This window comes from Pseudonaja textilis, chromosome Z (genome assembly GCF_049901715.1).
Source record: "Pseudonaja textilis isolate UNSWEBS1 chromosome Z, rPseTex1.2, whole genome shotgun sequence".
Lineage (NCBI taxonomy): Eukaryota > Metazoa > Chordata > Lepidosauria > Squamata > Elapidae > Pseudonaja > Pseudonaja textilis.
This window is the reverse complement of record NC_142008.1, coordinates 47,690,634-47,710,926: the sequence shown is the minus strand read 5'-3', so window position 1 is coordinate 47,710,926 and position 20,293 is coordinate 47,690,634. Positions and strand designations below refer to the sequence as shown.

General features: G+C 38.7%; 1 protein-coding gene across 1 annotated transcript in view; it reads right to left on the bottom strand.

The window, feature by feature from the left end:
* The window catches only part of ZCWPW2 (zinc finger CW-type and PWWP domain containing 2), a 45,401-nt gene that overhangs the window by 833 nt on the left and 24,275 nt on the right, over nt 1-20,293 (bottom strand). Inside the window, exon 5 of the mRNA XM_087917154.1 lies at nt 6,974-7,413. Coding sequence (XP_087773280.1) covers nt 6,974-7,413 — 440 coding nt within the window. The remainder of the gene's footprint in view (nt 1-6,973; nt 7,414-20,293) is intronic.

Below are 20,293 nucleotides of genomic sequence, written 5' to 3'. Positions count from 1 at the left end.
AAGGCTGGGGGAAACCCCTGAGCAAGCTAGGAAGACTGGAATGGATGAGGGACTGGGAACAAGCCAGATTCCCCAAAACTCTGATGGAACTCTTGGGGGGATCCTTACAACAGCTGAAGGAGAAATTTGATTGAGCCACCCTTCATGATGAGGGGCTGTTCTGCTGCCCAAAAGAGAAGGGAGTTGCAACTGAGCCCTTTGAAGTGAGGAGAAGCAGATGGGAACGAAGCCTCCTTTCTCCACCCACCAGAAGGAGAATGAGCCCAAAGTTGCTCTTGACTCTTCTGTGCAACAGGCAAGCCGCCCAAAGCAGGCGGTCCCCCCTCTCTATGAACTAGAGTTGTTTTGAGTAAAGAGCAGAAACATCCAAACTGACTGCCTCATAACTAAATTCTATGAACATAACCCAACAATGTCTGGGAGGGATCACACCCCTAAAATCTATATCTGTACTCAAACTTTTTTTGCTTTCCACAGGTTGCCTACAGGAAATAAGGGAAGTTGAATGTCAACTCGCAATGCATCCTTGGCCTGCTCTCGAATTGCCATAGGCTGGGGGATGGGGAATCAAGCCTCGCAGCTGCATCAAGGAACTTGATGTAAAAATGAAGGAACTTGATGTAAAAACAAAGCACATTCCAGCTGGCAATTCAAGGCCATCTCCACGGAGATCCACAGTGGCCAGAGGGAGTGACTTCTACAACCCCCAAAATTGCTTCATTGTGGAATGTGACTGATGACACACATTGGGAGAGGGGGAAACAAGGTCAAGCCAAGGTGCAAATTAAGTGAGGTCAGAGTTGGCTTCACTAGGTCCATGCCAAATGAAGCTCCTAATAAATAACTGGATTTCCTTTGAAGCTTGGCCTGAGGCTCATTATTTTATTAGGGTATTGGTCAGAACCCTGAGACATGGCCAGCTCGATATCACTTGCTTCGGGGGTGCCTGTGGTGCCCGAAACACTCTGCCAGTGAAAATGGGCTTCCGAGCCTCCTAGAACCCTCTCCAGCCCTCACGAGCTCCGTTTTTGGCTGTGACACCTCCTGCAACCCTCTACCGGCAAAAACAGAACTCAGAAGGGCCACGTCCACGGCTGGTCCTTTGCTGTTTCCAGGATGGCCCAATAGGCCAGATCTAAGCACCCAATGGGCCAACTCCAGCCCATGAACCTTGAGTTTGACAACCCTGGCATAGATGGTGAAAATAATTGTTTCAATTTTTAAAAAATCTATTTTTTGTTTCTAATTGGAAAGTGCTTCTGGATTATTATTTTTTTAACAAACTGACAGAAAATGAAACTCTAGCTTTTGATTATTAGCGTGGATTTGTAATTATAGAAATTACTTGACATGTTGTGAAATGTAAAATAACAGGTTGATGTTGTATTGTTTTTATTATTTACTGCACAGAAGTCATAATTTTTCTAGTCTTTTTGTACTTTTTTTCTTAATTTTCTAACTTTTGTTTCTTTTATATTTTTACTTTATAATAAAATTTAGTAAAATGTAGTAATGCTACACTTGATTCAACAAAAGATGGTTCATTATATTTGCATAGCTAATGATTAGCTTCACACTTCCTGCTAACCTATAAAGTGGTTTATTGATGAAGTTGTTTATAATTCATTTTTGAATTGTTTCTATTGTTCATTATAGACACAGTCTTGTGGATTGTGATACAATTAGAATTTGTTGGAAAATTGTGTAACAGATGTAATTTATATATAAATGAGTAAATCTACCTGAAGTGCTATAGCATTTCCACATTGCTATTAAGTGAATAGCAAACAATTTTTTTAAAAAAAGGATAATATTTTTTAAAATACACAAACTGTTTAGAATCTGGCCATACTTCTTGTTCTCTACATAATCTTGGAAATAATCAGTACATTCATTAATATAGTTTTCTCTCTCTCTCTGTGTGTGTGTGTGTGTGTGTGTGTGTGTGTGTGTGTAATATCTATATATAATAAAAGAACATAAATTAATATAGAATTGTTTTGTAATATGTGTGGAAAATGTCCAGACGTAAACATAAATATTTGTTCGTTCATATAGCGCTCTCTTTATAAATACAGACTTGCACTGTCACATATTCTTCTTCCCATTTAAAAACATTTAAAGGGTGGAAAAATAGTATTAAAATGACAGTTGTTTTTTGATATGCCCAAAATAAAAAGATGTTCGCTTGTCAATATACTGGTATCCTATTAACTATTTTATTTATTCATTAAAATATATTTATTTGAAGGTTATGTACCTTTATTTCTCAAATAAACAGTGAAATTATTTCTTTTCATGTTTGAAGTAAACATTTGTTGCAAATGCATTCTAAAATCAGCCTATATGTGCTTATTCAAGCTAAGTCTCATTGATTTCAATGGAACTTATCCTTAGATAAACATGCATTGGATTTTATCCCTCCCCCCTCCCCGCTCCATTAATAGCAGTTTCTGGACTTCAAGTTAATAATTCATACCTCTTCTCTTTCATTATTGTCTTCTCGATTCCCAGATGATTCCAAAGAAGGTTTGGAAGTGACTAAGACTTGACTGAGAATTTGGTCCAAATCTTTCAATATAATTTTTGTCTCTGTTACAACTAAAAACAAGCAATAATATTTTCACTAAAATATACAGTTATATTACCACAATTCTAAAGATTGCTTAATTTAATTTAATTCAATTACATTAACAGGCATTAACTGGAAATAGCAATCATTACAATGTTTTATGTTTCATATGTTAATCTATTAATAAATTCATTTTAAAATGTTTTGGTCTTTGTCATACCGATTTCAAACTTATTTAGGATTAATAAGATGGAATCCAATTTTGTATGACTAATCTGCATGAAAAGTTTACTTATACTTTATTTATTTATTGTACCTTTTTACAAGAATTAAAAACAATTAACATAAAACACCCTTTTCAATTATTCCCATAACAACTTCCCATAATTTTCTCAGCAAGACATTGTGACTAGTCCAGTCTTTACTTTTCCAATGTTATTCTCATTTTTTTCTACTGGTTTGTATGTTTTATGCTTGTGCATAAACATAAATATAGGGATAGCAATTTCATCCACTATTCTTTTATTTATTTTTCTTCCAGGGACAATTTGAATTTTTTCTGCTCTAATCTGAATATGTATTCACTAAAAACAATCTTTTCATTGCTTGCTGTTGCATTATTAATTTTATATAAATTTAGAAAGCAATTGTATATGAAGATTTTTTTAAAAAATGGAATTTTGACGTGATCATGGGTCTCTTGAAGGCTGAATATATTATCTTATGCATGTCATATTACAGAATTTTTGCCAATTCCTGCATTAATAAGGCATGTTTTACATTTTTCTTAAATTAGGAACTGGGTCTTCATTATCACCATCATGCCATATTATTAACATCTGAATTCCTATTTCATACACACTCATACATAAACTAAATTTTTCTAGTTCATATTATGACATGTTAAATTTATGTTTTACCGACAAAGAAATTTTGACACTTTTCCTAGCTTTTATTTATAACTAGCTGGATACCCGTGCTTCGCTACGAAACTAGTGAAGTTTATGGTCGGGCTTAGTTTTGGGGGAGGAAAATAAGGGGATGCTGCCTACCAGCATCCATCGGTATTCACCTGGCTAGTGTGCTGTCACTGTGTGAGAGAGTTGAGGGCTGTTTGGAAACTAGAACAGAATTTACTGTGTCAGCAAGGAGACAGCAAGGAGCCTGGGTGTGGCTTATCTCAACTGTTGTGTACTTAAACTGTTTGGTGCTGTGAAACTAAAACTGAACTGCTCTCTTCTGCTTCTGTTTTGCATTTGGAACAGATTTCTTTTCAGGTAGAGAGGGCGAGTAGAACTCCTTAGCATTAGAGCATGTTAATAATAACATACAAAATACTAATGTTCTGATGGTCGTTTTGAAAAATCCTTTCTTAGTGAGCACCTAGAACAGAGGTTGCCAACCTTTTGGACCTCAGGGATCACCAAACTCATAATTTTAAATCCCACATACCAGAGACTCTGGGAAAATCCCAAAAAGAGTCTGCAGGAAAATTCCCCACCTCATATTCCTACCAATCGATCATTCTTTATTTGGGATCACAGGATACTGTCTCTAGCTCCGTTCTGTGGGGGGAGTGGGAGAGAGAGAGACTTTTGGCTTCATGCAAGGAAAGCAGCAGAAGTCTTTATTTTTCTCCTCCAAACTCCACCAGAAACTAGTCTTTGTGAGACTTGTCATGCCGGCACAGCCTCTTGGAGCAGAATGCCTTGCAGGGTCCCAAAGACTCATTTCTGGTGGAGTTTGGGTTATAGAAAGACTTTTGCTGCTTTCCTTGTATGCAGCCAAAAGCAGAAAAAGAAAGAAGCATAAAGAAGCAGCCCAATGGCCAGGCCAGATGCGTGGGGCAAGCGGACTAAATTCCCCCTCTGCCCTTTCCCCCCTCCCCTCACTATGTGTTGTTCGCAATGCAAGCGAAACAAGCCTTGGGCCATGTGTTCCCATGGGCCATGTGGGCGGCGCAGCCTGGATTAATTGCTTTGGGAATGAAATTTCTCTGCGTACCACCAAAATTTTCTTGCGGACCACCAGTGGCCCCCGGTCCACTGGTTGGCGACCCCTGACTTAGAAGCCAAGAGGAACATACCTGCCAAATTTCAAGTGTGTATGCTTTACAGTTCTGGAGATTTTGTGATGATCTGTAAGTGGCATTTTGCTTTAATATATATAGATTAAACCTTTGCTTTGATTTTCAGGTAAAAATTCATTTATTATAGTCCATGGATAATAAGGAAAGTGCAACCAGAGTCCTATTTTACATCAATTATGTTGACATATTTATTCATCTTAGGATTTCTAATCTAAATGCTACCTTGCAAGTGAATTTTTTTTGCCACCAATTGCAAATTACATGCAGTATTAAAGTAAGAAATGTCCCAGAAAAATACATAATAATTTTATATAAAATATTAGAATTTCATAAAGTTAAAAAATGCTTCCTAAGTTTTAAACTAAATGTCTTTCTAAACTTTTTCAGCCCAAAGAAATGCATCTGCTTTAATTATTTCATAAAACACATTTTAATTATCTGTGTGATGCAGTACTTTGCTCTGGAATACTTAAAAATAATTAAATCATTTTGTGATTAGTTCCTTTTGTAATAGGTTTTATCATTTACCATGCAATAGGTTGGGATATGTGTGTTTGTGTGTGTGTGTTCTCGTGTGCCTTTTTCATTTTCAGAAATAAAGATCATGTCACCCAGAACTTTCGTAGTTCATACTCCTACAAATTAACCTCCATTGATTTATGGGACAATGTAGTCCTAAAAAACAATTATCCTAAATTTAAAGTAGAAATAGGTAAAAGATGCTAAATCAGAGGAACGTGCAGAAAATATAATTTTACATGCTAAGTATCATATATATACAGGTGAAACTCGAAAAATTAGAATATCGTGCAAAAGTTCATTTATTTCAATAATGCAACTTAAAAGGTGAAACTAATATATGAGATAGACTCATTACATGCAAAGCAAGATAGTTCAAGCCGTGATTTATCATAATTGAGATGATTATGGCTTACAGCTCATGAAAACCCCAAATCCACAATCTCAGAAAATTAGAATATTGTGAAAAGGTTCAATATTCTAGGCTCAAAGTGTCCCACTCGAATCAGTTAATTAAGCCATAACACCTGCAAAGGGTCCCTGAGCCTTTAAATGGTCTCTCAGTCTAGTTCACTAGGAAGCACAATCATGGGAAAGACCGCTGACCTGACAGTTGTGCAAAAAACCATCATTGACACCCTCCACGAGGAGGGAAAGCCTCAAAAGGTAATTGCAAAAGAAGTTAGATGTTCCCAAAGTGCTATATCAAAGCACATTAATAAAAAGTTAGGAAAAAGTGTGGAAGAAAAAGATGCACAAGCAGCAAGGATGACCGCAGCCTGGAGAGGATTGTCAGGAAAAGGCCATTCAAAAGTGTTGGGGACTTTCACAAGGAGTGGACTGAGGCTGGAGTCAGTGCATCAAGAGTCACCACACACAGACGGATCCTGGACATGGGCTTCAAATGTCATATTCCTCTTGTCAAGCTGCTCCTGAACAACAACATCAGAAGTGTCTTTCCTGGGCTAAAGAAAACTGGTCTGTTTCTCAGTGGTCCAAAGTCCTCTTTTCTGATGAGAGCAACTTTTGCATCTCATTTGGAAACCAAGGACCCAGAGTCTGGAGGAAGAATGGAGAGGCACACACTGCAAGATGCTTGAAGTCCAGTGTGAAGTTTCCACAGTCTTGTGTTGATTTGGGGAGCCATGTCATCTGCTGGTGTTGGTTCACTGTGCTTCATTAAGTCCAGGGTCAATGCAGCTGACTACCAGGAGATTTTGGAACACTTCATGCTTCCTTCTGCAGATGAGCTTTATGGGGCTGCTGACTTCATTTTCCAGCAGGACTTGGCACCTGCCCACACTGCCCAAAGTACCAAAACCTGGTTCAATGACTGTGGGATTACTGTGCTAGATTGGCCAGCAAACTCGCCTGATCTGAACCCCATAGAGCAGTGGTCCTCAACCTTTTTTGTACCAGGGACCGGTTTCACGCAGAAACACCTTTTCAAGGACCGGTTAGGGTTTTTTATTTATTTATTTAGTTTATTTATTTATTTTATTTTATTATATATTCCACTCACTGAAAGTTATGACTTAATTTAATTAAAATCAAAGTTGGATTGGATTTAATAATCATGGTTAATGCAGGCATGATATTCCCCTCTGAAAAAAAAAATTGGGGCTGGCCAAAAGAGACCCGCCGCATGCCAAGAAATCACACACACAACACCAATGCTACACACCCTTCCTTTCCAGCCGGTCAGGTGTGGATCAGCTCTGGAGCTGGGCAGCCACTTCCCTGGTGGCGGGGCCGCGGCCGCCACCCAGGGAGTGCCCGCTGCTTTCCCTCACCAGGGCCGGGTGGTGGCATGTTGCCCTGCACCACGTGGCCCCCGCCTGGCAGCGTGCTTCTCGGCACGAGGCAGCCGGGTTGCCCAAGAAGCCCGGCCAGCCAGAGGAAGGCAGCAAGGGCCCTGCTGGGCTGGGGCGGAAAACCCGCTTGGCAAGGGGCCGGGGAAGCCTGCAGGCGGAGGACCAAGCGCGCTGGGAGGCAGAGATTCTGCCGAGGCCGTCAAATGGAGAAACAGCTGGTCTATGGCTACCCAGCTCGCATTTCCTGCCGCTCACCTGAGTGGCCTGTAGCCGCGTGTCAGTGAGGCGATTGAAGAGCTTCTCGTGAGCCTTGACCAGGTCACCGGCCGCTTCCAAAGAGGGTGAGGGAGTTCGTGCAGGCTGGGATCGAGGTAATCGGCAGCAGCGTAGCCTCCCTTCACCAGAGCCTCGCAGAACTCCTGGCGTAAGCCCGGCGAATCAGGAGCCTCCTTCTTAGGGAGAGCAGCTTCTCCACGGCTACCACGTTTCCCTTTTCTCTAGCCACACACGGCGTGGAGCTGACGTTTTTGGTCGAGCGAGGCTGAAGGACCACGTCAAAACCAGTGCTCGATCCAGCATGTTGGAACAAGATGGCGCCAAAGCAAAGTAGGCGGCCCGATCCCAAATGACCCGCGGACTGGTACCGGTCCATGGACCGGTGGTTGGGGACCCCTGCCATGGAGAATCTATGGGGCATTGCCAAGAGAAAAATGAGAGACATGAGACCAAACAATGCAGAAGAGCTGAAGGCCGCTATTGAAGCATCCTGGTCTTCCATAACACCTCAGCAGTGCCACAAGCTGATAGCTTCCATGCCACGCCGCATTGAGGCAGTAATTGCTGTAAAAGGTGCCCAAACCAAGCATTGAGTATTTATGCATGCTTATACTTTTCAGAGGTCCAATATTGTTCTATGTACAATCCTTGTTTTATTGATTGCATGTAATATTCTAATTTTCTGAGACTGTGAATTTGGGGTTTTCATGAGCTGTAAGCCATCATCATTGCAATTATGACAAATCACAGCTTGAACTATCTTGCTTTGCATGTAATGAGTATCTCATATATTAGTTTCACCTTTTTAAGTTGCGTTACTGAAATAAATGAACTTTTGCACGATATTTCAAGTTTCACCTGTATATTGTTCATGTTGCCAAATGGATGTGTCAAATATATTATTCAAATATTGTTATAAGCTATTTTATCATAAATATTCAACAGGTCTCATTAAATTTCATGATTCTTTTATTAAATAATTATCATTTTTTTCTCCAAGTTACCTTAAAATATTGATTTTTAAGGAATGTTTGATACAAGCTTTAGAACAGTTTTCTCAACATGGCCATTTTAAGATATAGAAACTTCAATCACAGAATTCTTCAGCTGGCTATTTAGAGTTTTAAAGGAATGCTAATTTAGAGCCTACAACATTTCCTTGGCTCTTATTTATTTTACAGTAAATCTGTAAAAACAGATATTATATATCTGATATTAGTATAATTTAATAGGTTCAGAACAGTGGTAGGATTCAAATGTTTTTACTACCGGTTCTGTGGGCATGGTTTGGTGGGCCTGGCAGGGGAAGGATACTGTAAAATCTCCAGTCAGAGATGGTATTTGCCAGTTCTCTAAATTATTCAAAATTTCCACTACCAGTTCTCCAGCAGAACCTGCTGAATACCACCTCTGGTTCAGAAGTATTTTATGGAAAAGTTTTGCACTCTTCTGTACATATTAGAATTAGGATATTAGGCTACTAGGCTTGAAATTCTTGCTTCAGATAATCTGGAACTCTGTCACTTGCACTCAGACTTAAGCATTGCACACAAAATTGTACGTAGCAATGTTTTACTTGTAAATGACTTTTTCTGTTTTAATCGCAATAATACATGCACAAACAACTGTTATAAACTCAATGTAAACCGTTCTAAACTTGAGTGTAAAAAATACGATTTTTGTAATAGAGTTGTTATAGTCTGGAATCTCTACCTGATTCAGTTGTCTCAGCTACAGATTTTCACAGTTTTAATCACAAATTGACTTCTGTGGACCTTACATCATGCATAAGAGATCCGTAAAGGGGGCATGCATAAGTGCACAAATGTGTTGCCTATTGTGCCTGTCATTGTTTTTATATTATTCCCATTTTTTTTGTTTGACAAATTATAATAAATAACTAAATATTCTATAGCAAATCTGATACACATTCTGTTCAGAAGCAAATATTGCCAGATTCTGTGGTGTTTACATGCAGGTAATATTTTGGGTTAAAGTCCAATATTCAGATATTTTAGAATCTTGGTGAGCTTTGCAGACATTTCATACTTACCTTCTTTTTTCAGAATACCTTGATAAACTTAATAAACATACTTTTTTTTCAAAATCAATCTCTGCTTTCTATACCATAAAAAGTACATAGTTCTGTACTTGTATATATGAACACCAACCTAGACTTTCTCTTGATAGGATATCTTCTGATCTTGCTATTTTGCAAGGAAATGTTAACATTCTTTGTCTGAAAATTGAGAAAGGTGTTCATATTTGTTGGGAATCAATAATCAAGAATAGGTAGAAAAAAAGCCAACAATGTAAATGGCTAAAATCCAGTTTTAGTTAAATTAGGAGTAGACCCAGTGAAAACAGTAAGTTATAAGCTACGAATGAATTTGGATTGTAACCTATTTCTAACTATGATTGTTTCATCTAATAAAAATATTGATAACTATTTATGAACTGTATAATTTTATTAAAACTGAAGCACACCTTGCAATATTTGCATTGTAAGACAAATTAAAATCATACTGCTTATTTAGATTTGAATTAGATTTTTGTCATTGACATTTTTTACAAATCCTGAAATTTAGTTGCCAGTCTACCAATCAAGCTGAAGAGTCTACATTGTAAATAAAATGTTTAAAATGATTTAAAGTAGCAAAATGAACTCTTCAAAGTCAGCTTGAAAATTATGTATTTTATATAATTTTGAAATGTAAACAAACCACTATGAATATCTGAATTGAACTCTGGCTGTACATAGTTTACGTATAGGTTTCTTCAGCTTTAAGTTAAAGGTTTATTTCAAATAAAGCATTTCCTTTTAAATCTTAAAACACAGTTCATCGTTGGGGGAGGATATTGCATTGGAATGTACAATATTTATTTATTAGAATATTTCTATTCTGCCTTGTACTCAAACATTTCTGCAATTGCTTATAAAACTTTTATGATTAGCATAATGTGATGAATTCAGATTTAGTAGCATGCATAATAGATCTGCTGAAATCTATTACAAATTTAGAGCACAATCCTACAGTTTACAAGAGTGGTAACTATGGAGTAGAAATCAAACTCTAGAGTTCTTTTTATCTTCCCAAGAAGGCTTGGAATTTAGTATTTCCTAATATGTGAAATTATGCCAAGAATAAAATGGGAGGAGGTGGCTAGAGAAGACACGGCTACATTAAAAGCCTTTCCAGCTAAGACATCCTCAAAGCTAAGACATCCTTTATCAAAATTCTTACTATAATCAGTTAAGAGAGAACTCAGAAAAGGGAAGAAGGGAAGAAGAAATGCACTTCATCCTTCAGTTCTCTCCTGTCAGCAATTGGGCATGGGCTTTAAGCTTTACCGTGCAAGATTATTCTGCTAAGAATTTTCAGTGGCATTACTTTTTCCAATACAGGTCTTGTATAGAACCTTCCCAAGCTTCAGCTGTCTTTTTCCAAGGCATTAGTCCAGGGGTCCCAACCTCGGGCCACAGCCCACTATGGATCATGACCTACTCAGAACTTGGCCAACTTTGCAAGTGACGGGCGGGCGCGCGCGCGCGCACACACACACACACGTGCCCAGCTCAATTTGCACAAGTCAAGCTATATGCATGCCAGCCACCCAAGCCTGCCACTTAGGAAAGTCAAACTTTGTGCATCTGCCAGCCTGCTGCTTGTACAGTCCAGTTCCCTCTCTGGACAACCAGGAGGTGATTCAGTAATACAATCATATGCAATGAATAGCAGGCACATTCAGGGGTGGGATTCTACCGGTTCGGACCAGATCTATAGAACCAGTTATTATGATTCTGTGCAGTTCAGAGAACCGGCAAATGCTGGCCCTGCCCTTCTCTGCAAACCCCTACCCTCCCTGCCTGGTCAGTCCTTATTGCACATGTGCAACATCGTGTGCATGCATGCCATTGCTGACTGCATTCTTCCCCACCCAGTCACTCCTTAAGATATTTCTTCCTCCCCCAATGATCAGCTGTTCCTATGATCAGCTGTGCCGGGATTACCTTCACTGTCTTACGGCTTCACCCAAGAGGCTTCCCTGAGGCCCAGGAAGGCAAAAAATGGAGTGGGGGGGGGTGCAGATCCCCCGCTCCTCTCTTCCACACTCTACTTTTTGCCTTCCTGGGCCCCAGGGAAGCTTCCTGGGAGCAAAATCACCCCCAGGAGGGTTCCCTGAGGCCCAGAAAGCCCCAAAATGGAGCGGGGGGTGCTGTGTGCCCCCACCAGGCTCCATTTTTTGTCTTCCTGGACCCCAGGGAAACCTTTTGGGAGAAAAAACACCTCCCCCAGGAGGTTTCCCAGAAGGCCCCCAAAACAGGGGGGAGATTGCTGCAAAAAAGCCATGCCCACCCAGTCACATGGCCATGCCCACCTAGCCCTACCCACAGAACTGGTTGTTAAAAAATTTGGATCCCACCCCTGGGCACATTCATTGGCCAGCAATACACTAAGCCAGTGGGCCCCAACCTTTTTTGTCCCACGGACTGGTACCAGCATCACAAAATGATCCACAGACCGGTACCGGCATCAGCACGCATGACCAAGGCAAGGCGAGCCGAGCGACCAGCCAGCCAGCCATTCCCCGCTTCTCCCCGCCACCTTCTACTCCTCCTTTGTACCTTTGTTGATGGGCTTTTCGGGCTCTTTCTTAATCTCCTCCTAATGTGAGACTCCACAGCCATCGGGACGGCTCTTCATTCAAAGCCGCCCCCCCCCCCGACAAAACTAAGGAGCGAGGATTCCTTCAGCACCCAAACACTGCTTTCCAACCGACAACCGAGAAGTTCAGCCAGAAGCACTTTCTCAAGTGCCGTCGAAACAAGATGGCGGCGCCCAAGCAAAGTAGGCCCTACTTCCATTCTTTGTGGCCCGGTACAAAATGATCCACAGACCGGTACCGGTCCGGGACCCGGTGGACAGGGACCACTGCACTAAGCCAAATAAATGTTTGGAAGTTATAGAACTAAGATTTGAATACAGATTCCTGGCATCTTACAAAATTCTTTTGAAGAATGGAATATAATATAGAATGGATCAGCATGATATATGCTGGATGTATCATGTTTAGCAGTGGTGGGATTCAAGTTTTTTTACTATCATTTCTGTGGGCGTAGTTTGGTGGGCATGGCAGGAGAAGGATACTGTAAAATCTCCAGTCAGAGATGGTATTTGCTGGTTTTCCAAACTACTCAAAATTTCCACTACTAGTTCTCCAGAACTGGTCAGCACCTGCTGAATACCACCTCTGATGTTTAGTGTGCTTTTGAAACAAAGTGGTATCGGAGTTTGTAGCGATCCAGCCAGCACACAAACAAATAATTCAGCAGGATTCATTATATAGAAAAAACTTCTTTATATACAATAATATAAAACATGTATACAATACCCTTCATTGCTCTTGCAACAAAGAAGTAGCAAGTCTTTTCAATGAAACAAAGATCATCCAGTGTGGTAGAGAGAAGAAGTAGCAAGTACAAGAATAACTCTCAAGCAAAGACAAAATGAATTCTTTTATAAACAGAACAGTTAAGCTAAGCCATACCCAGGCTCCAAGCCATCTTGCATGGCTCACACAACAAACCCTGTGTCTCAGTCACCGAACAGTTCCCATTGGCTGACTTGTTGTCATGTCTATTCCAGTTCATGAATCCTTATACACTGACAAGTGGGTGATAGGGATTTTCAGCTATTGGCTATGAATTTAATGTATATTAGATACCATACTAAAATAGTGGGTTCCAATGGGTTTTAACAGTTTTGATGGCTGATATGATTTGCTGATACTGAAATATACTGCTGATATCACTTCATTGTAACTTTTAAAATATGCTGTATATCATTCTAATTTTTTTTTAAATCAGAGGGCAGGCTAAGTATATTTAAATAAATAAAAGACATATAGTTCTTATATCCTGGAAAAATCAATATACTTGAATTTGCTATCCATGTTTTTGTATCTTTCCTTGTCTAGTGAAAAATCACAATATTTTAAGACCATCACACGATAACTAAAGAAACTTACTTTCTTCCATTTCTACAGCTAGTTTTCTTCCCATATTTTTTTGTATAATGTTTAATCTGAAAAATAGATAATCATTTTTGAATATACAGTATATTTAATAGCACTCAACAGTTGTTTCCGAAGTAGAGAGTTTTCCTTTTAATTTCAACAGCTGCTCCCTCACAGATATTTAATGGGTAAGTTCACTCATTTTATTAAATTATATATTTCAGCCTTGTATCTTTCTTTTACATGTATTATAGAAAAGGGTATTGGAAGAGTTTTTTTGTTTTCTCATGGTTAGTTAATCACACTTTCTTGCATATCCAAACAGTGGTGGGATTCAAATTTTTTTACTACTGGTTCTGTCAGTGTGCTTGGTGGATGTGGCTTGGTGGGCATGGCTAGGTGATCATTTGAGTGGGTGGGCATGGCCAACTCCACATTACTCACATTGAGGGGTGCCTTGCCTCACCCCATTTGCCTGGCTTCCCAAGCTCTTCTCGTTTTTATTGATTTGTCTACTACTATAGTGTCTGGCTGATTATTTGATGCCTGCCCATCCTTCTGGAACTCCCACAGATTCTTAGCTCTATTATTCTCCACAATCTTCTGTGGAAACTTCTTTTTCTTGAGATTATGCAGATGCCTTTCTTCCCCAGAAACGGGCATATTTTGTTTAAAGAATTGTAGACAAATGCATCCCTGTCTACCATAAGAAAGCACAGTCCTATACTTATAATTTTTCTGTTTTTTAAAGACAGGTGGATGCACTTCTAAACAAAATACTGGCTGCAGATAGCTCTCTTTTCCCCCTTGCAGGAAAGTTCAGAAATGGCTCAGTGAGTTAACAACTAATCGGCTGATTTTGGGCCAGTCGTTCCCTCTCTCAGCCCAGCCTAGTTCACAGGACTGTGGCGGAGGAAAATAGGAGAAGGAGAGATATTTGGAATGTTTGCTGCTTTGAATTACTTAAAAAAATAATGATTTTTTAGAAAGATAAAGAAAGAAATGATTTTTCTGGAGGATGGTGTTTTGCTTTGTGGCAAGTCAGCCATTTTTTAAAAAAGTTTAAACATATTTTGAAGAATATATAAATACAGATGGAGTAGATAAATTGCTGAGCTATTAGTGAGGTATGTACAGGCATACGTTGGCCCTCTGGGTGGTACAAATGAGGACTGCAGGCCTCAGATAATTGCTAGAACATATAGATCAATCGTTAAATCACCATTCTCTATCTTCTTTTTTAATACTGCAAATCTACCCTTGTCAGAGGACCCTTTGTGCAAATTCAGAGAGCCTATCAAAATAGTCAACATGAACAGTTTATAGGAAAACTTACCACATGAGCTTATTTAAATAATTGGAAAATACAATACAAGGTAACTGTGGAAATAGGGAATAGAAATAGGAAATAGAAATATTTTTATTTTCATAAAGCATTGTTGCCAACTTGTTTTCAATTCTAAGGTACTTCTAACATATTATCATTAAATATCTTTTGCTCTCAGTCACCTCAAGCGAATACTTCCAAAAGTTTCCAAGAGCTTAATCCCAAATCTATAGTGTCATTAGGAGTTGACATATAATCCATTCCAACACCACAAATGTGCAGAACTTTCAAACAGCATTTGGATAAGCTAGTCATTTAAACCAGGGGTTCCCAACCACCGGTCCGTGGACCGGTCCCGGTCCGTGGATCATTTGGTACCGGGCCGCAAAGAAAATAAAAATAAAATAAAAATGGCGGCTTTCTTCGCCTTCGGTGAATGCTGCTGGGATCAGGGATCAAGGACACAAATGAAAGAAGGGGAGGGAGGAAGCAACCAAAGCCTGTCCTGCTCTCCGGCTCAGCGGCTTCGGTTTCCTCCCGCCTCGTTCCTCTCTCAGTCGCTCTCTCGCTCCTCCACCAGCCCAGGAAGAAACTGCTTCAAAGAAGCCGGCAGGGTGGCTTTTCCTGTCGGCGCAGCTCCTCCAAAGCGCCCATTCACCCCCACCCCGCCGCCTGCGGTTCAATCCAGTGCTCCGTTCTGCCTGCATGCCTGCCTTCGTTTCTGGTTGTTTCGGAGTAGCTTTGGCTGAGAATAATAACTATTCGCCTCTTTTACTCAGCCGAAGCTGCTCCGAAACAACCAGAAACGAAGGCAGGCAGGCAGGCAGAACGGAGCACTGGATTGAACTGGCGCGCGGGGTGGGGGTGAACGGGCGCTTTGAGGAGCTGCGCCGACAGGAAAGCCACCCTGCCGGCTTCTTTGAAGCAGTTTCTTCCTGGGCTGGTGGAGGAGCAAGAGAGCGACTGAGAGAGGAATGAGGCAGACACCTGAGGGATAAGGCTGAGGGAGGGAGGGAGACACCTGAGGGATGAGGCTGAGGGAGGCAGGGCTGAGAGGCGGGGCTTCTCAGCCATCCTGCAGGGACTTGTCCTGAGCCGCGGAGACAGCCGCGGGCCGCCGCCGCCCAGCGCTCAGTTTTGAAGGCTCTCCTCAGCCCGGCGCAGTTCCTGAATCTGCAGCTGAAACCCTCCGTTTTAAATGTCCCAATAGAAGAGAATATCTGTCGCTCAGGGTTGCAATGAGGAGGCATTGGCGCTCCCTGAACTTGGTGGTTTGCTGGCAGACGTTTTATTACCCGACTAGGTAACAACATCAGATGTTATCTAGTCAGGTAATGAAATGTCTGCAAGCAAACCACCAAACTCGGACTCCTCCCCTCCCCCTCCTTGAAAAAGTGTCTCCTCCCCCTCCCTGTTCCTTGAAAAAGTGTTTCTGTGTGAAACTGGTCCTTGGTACAAAAAAAGTTGGGGACCACTGATTTAAACGAGTTTTATGACCAGCCTGTGTAATGAAAACTATCTGGGGTCATCTTGAAACTTTAATCAGTGCCAGGGGTCATTAGATAGCACTTCTAGACAGGAGACAGGGGCAGTCAAGAGGGAGAATATGTAAACAAATAAGTGCACATTAGTCCCCCACTCTTCTTTTCAAGGACTTTTTCTTTTTCCTACTCTTTAAAATGGAAGGGGAAATCAGTTATGAGTTACAAATATTTTAAAAAGGCATCATTGCCTATAGGAAATAAAAGATATCCTGCAAAATTTTCAAAAAGAAAGATGCAGGAAAAGGAAAATAAAATCCATTGTCTGTTCCCTTCCTCAGGAAGGCCACGGGGAAGGCAGAGAAGCATGGTGGGCTGAATTCCGCATGGAAGGGAGAAGGGAAGTGTGCTGGGCCTCGGGGATCATGGGGCAATGTAGGAGGCAGCTAGGCCAGGATTCAGGCTTTGTTCATCCAGACTGCCAGAAGATCAGGGCACCTCAGCTGGGCCACGTGGAGAGTGCCGCATGGGATGCAGCCAAAGGCAGGCAAGCTGGCTGGTCCTCAGAGACCGTGTGGTCAAGACAAGCCAGGGAGTCAGATGGAGAGCAGCAGCAGCTATGCCAGGCGAACGGACAAGATGAGAAGTGACTGGGTGGGGTGAATGGGGCAGGGCAGGGGTGGGTGGGGCCAGCCCGAATTATCGCTACCGGTTCACCAAACTGGTCAGAAACAGCTGAATTCCACCACTGTATCCAAACCACAACTTTAGTTAATTATAGTTAACATATGATCAAGTCATAACTGAATTGGTTTATGTTTAATTAAAAATTAACCATAGTTTGTCACTCCATAAGAATGATCAAATGATAAATTATGTTTTTGAAACTCTCTTGGCTATTTATATAGAAGATTAAATGAGCCTGAAGCTTCTGCCATCTTATCCATACCACACAAAAAATATCAGAAATGATGTTCAGAGGCCAGTATAATTATACCAGTATAATTACTTTACTAACTATAGTATTTTCTTCAGGTATTTATTCCCTTTCACTTTTCTTACCCCAAATCAAACAGGTTTTCTTTAAATTATTATGAAGCATAGAATAATAAAATGATAAAAATATATCCATTTTCATATTAATATAAAATGCTTATAACATTAGTAAGTTACTAATTTCATCAAGCTGCCAAACAAACACATTTCATATAGATAAAAATTGATATGATAATATTGCTATTTAGAAAGAATAGCTGAAACAAATATTGCAAAGCAAGTTGTCCAATAATCAGTTAAAATTGTATTTTAAAATTTATATTTAAATCTTACCATTTTTTTATGTTCTATTTTATCAGTTTTTCTTTTGGCTTCACCATTTACTGTATCTAAAATTCATTATGAAAATAATTAAGATTATATTAGATTATTAGATTAGATTATAATGATTTACATAATTTATAATGATTATAATGATTTACAAAAGATTTTATATGATTTTTTCTGATCTGAGCTCAATTCTTATGTTATAAATGCGACAATATTATAGAAATAGGAATCTACAACAAACTACTCAACTAGCACATGGTGGGCTGTGATACCATATTTGCTGGAAGAACACGGTCCAAATCAGAACTTGGTTAATCTTACATGATAAATATATCCTCATGTCTACAGTAAGAATCCAAAGATATTTTACAGAGTATATTGATCATTACAGAGATATAGTTGTAAGAACTCGTATTTCATTAAACATGGTATCTATCATATAAAATGTACAGGTTCCTAAGTGAATAATACAGATTACTCTGAACTGGGTATTTATTTATTCTTTTGTTTACAAAACTTTTGTTGATGTGATGTAGGAATCAGTACTAATACTAGCAGTATTACTATTTAGTAAAGATACTCTCATTAATTCATGCCACAATTACTGGGAAATTATTTGCACAGATAAAAATTCAAATGTTTGTGTATAATAACAAATAAAAGGCCAGATAATTGTTGTACCTTTTTTTGACAGGTAGCATTTGTCGAGCCTTTGCTGAGTAGAACATGCAAGTAATTTGTTTGCCTCTTCCAATGCACTTTTATACCAGGCTTTTTTCCTCTTACATTCATCTGTCTAAGGAATTTACATATAAATATATATATCCAGCTATATTAATGTGTTTCATTATTTTTTCTAAACTTCTCAGTATAAAATGCAGACAGTTATTTTTTTTACAGTATATATGGTTAGTTACATGCATTATATAAACTGCAGAAACAATGAACACACAATTTAAACCAAACACGAAATTATTTTAATTTTAGAAAAAGGCATTATTTTATATTAGAAAACTGTGGAGAGGGGAGAAAGTAGAGAAAGAGACAGAGAAAGAGAGCTCGTGCAACAAATTTGTGAAATTTAAAGAAAAGACCCTTTTTCCTTTTAAAACAAAGGAAAGAACATAAAATTTACAGCTTTTCTTGTAGGACTTTGAAAGTAACCCCTTTACAACTGGATGTTAATAAGGTTAACATGTTTACACTGTATATTCTTAAGTCAACTACAAACAACTCATTATAAAATATCTCTACAGAAATTTATAGCAATAAAGTTTTAACGTGAATATAGGAAGTAACCCATTAACATGTCTATTCTTAATTGTATTATTTGTATTATCTCTGGTTAGCTCGATAAACATTGATTTGTTTTGAATGAATCAGAAATATATTTTCTGAAGTGAAAAGAAAACTATGAAAAAGCATGCCTAAACATTAATGTGAAAGATTTTGCAATTCAGTATAAGGAAATAGAGTCTCTGTACAGTGTACTATGTCATAATATGGTTTATACGGTCAGGGCTTGTGTGAACTGGTATATTTTATTCAAGAATCTGATGTTAAAAACTACATCTTACAATGTATTAATAAGTAAATATGATTTTAATAGAATTGACTAGATCTCTTGAAGCAGGACTATGGAAACAATATGAGTTTGTATGTGGTCTATGCTTCTGCTATTTATTTTAGTTATTATTCCACCTTTTTTAAAATTTCATTGCAGTGAATTGTCCAATTGAAATCTTGGGAAAATTAATTATACAATGCAGTGCAGTACTTGCATATCAAAAGATGTACGGCAACATATAGTACATCTGAAATAAACATTTACTGTTGTAAATGTTCAGGTTCATAACCTAGACTACAAAGCTATTTAAGCTCAGAGCATTACCTTTATGTTTTGGTATTAAATAATTCTAACATAAATGTCTTTAGCTTGTTGCTAGGCGTTAACAACTGAATTCAGTACTGAGCCACTACTCATGCAGAAACCACAATTTGTAACTCCCTTAATAATAAAGATAATAAGCTAGAAGTTATTGATACTTTCTATTTTTACCATCCTATTATCAACAGACTCTGGACTAAAGCATAGGAGCCTCAGTTATATATTTCCCCTGTGAAAAGATATGGGGCACATCGGCCAGTATGGGAAAAAAATTAGAATCCACAGCTTTTAATATTTAATTCAGGAAACACATAAAACAGAAGGTCAGTTTAGCTTTTGTATATGTTTAAACAAATTATATACTCACATTTTTAATTACTACCAGCCCACTTATTGGTTATCTGAGCCAAATTATGTTTGATTTAAACAAGCTCAATACTTACATTGTGTCATCAAAAATTTCTAATAAAATTTATTTTATTTTTCTGACTTTCAAGCCATAGTCAGATTAATGCTGTTGTTTTTTCTCACTCATTTATTCCTCTCAGCGAATCTTCAGCAAAGTTAACTATCAGCATTCCTTTAATTCATAAACTCCTAAATATTCCGGGTAATTTTTTTAAATAGAGCAAACTAGCTTGTATATTTGCTATGTAATAAATCAAAGTAAATGTAAAGTAACAGAACAGAAAAAATGATGTTTGTAATCTTTCAATTAAAAAAATATCAAGTGAAATTATAATATATTGGAATGTTTTTTTAGATTTCTGCACTTGGTTCTATTTACATAATTTTGCCTTATTTTCTGAATAATTTGAAAAGAAATATATTTACTTCATTCCTTTGAATCTTTGCAAATGAAGTATTATATTAGCTAACTTTCTTTGTTCTTCAGCAATATCTGATTTTGTAACACCTTGTTCATTGAAGAAACTTAGAAATCTTACAGCTTGTTTTCTTAAAATAACATTTAACCTTAAACT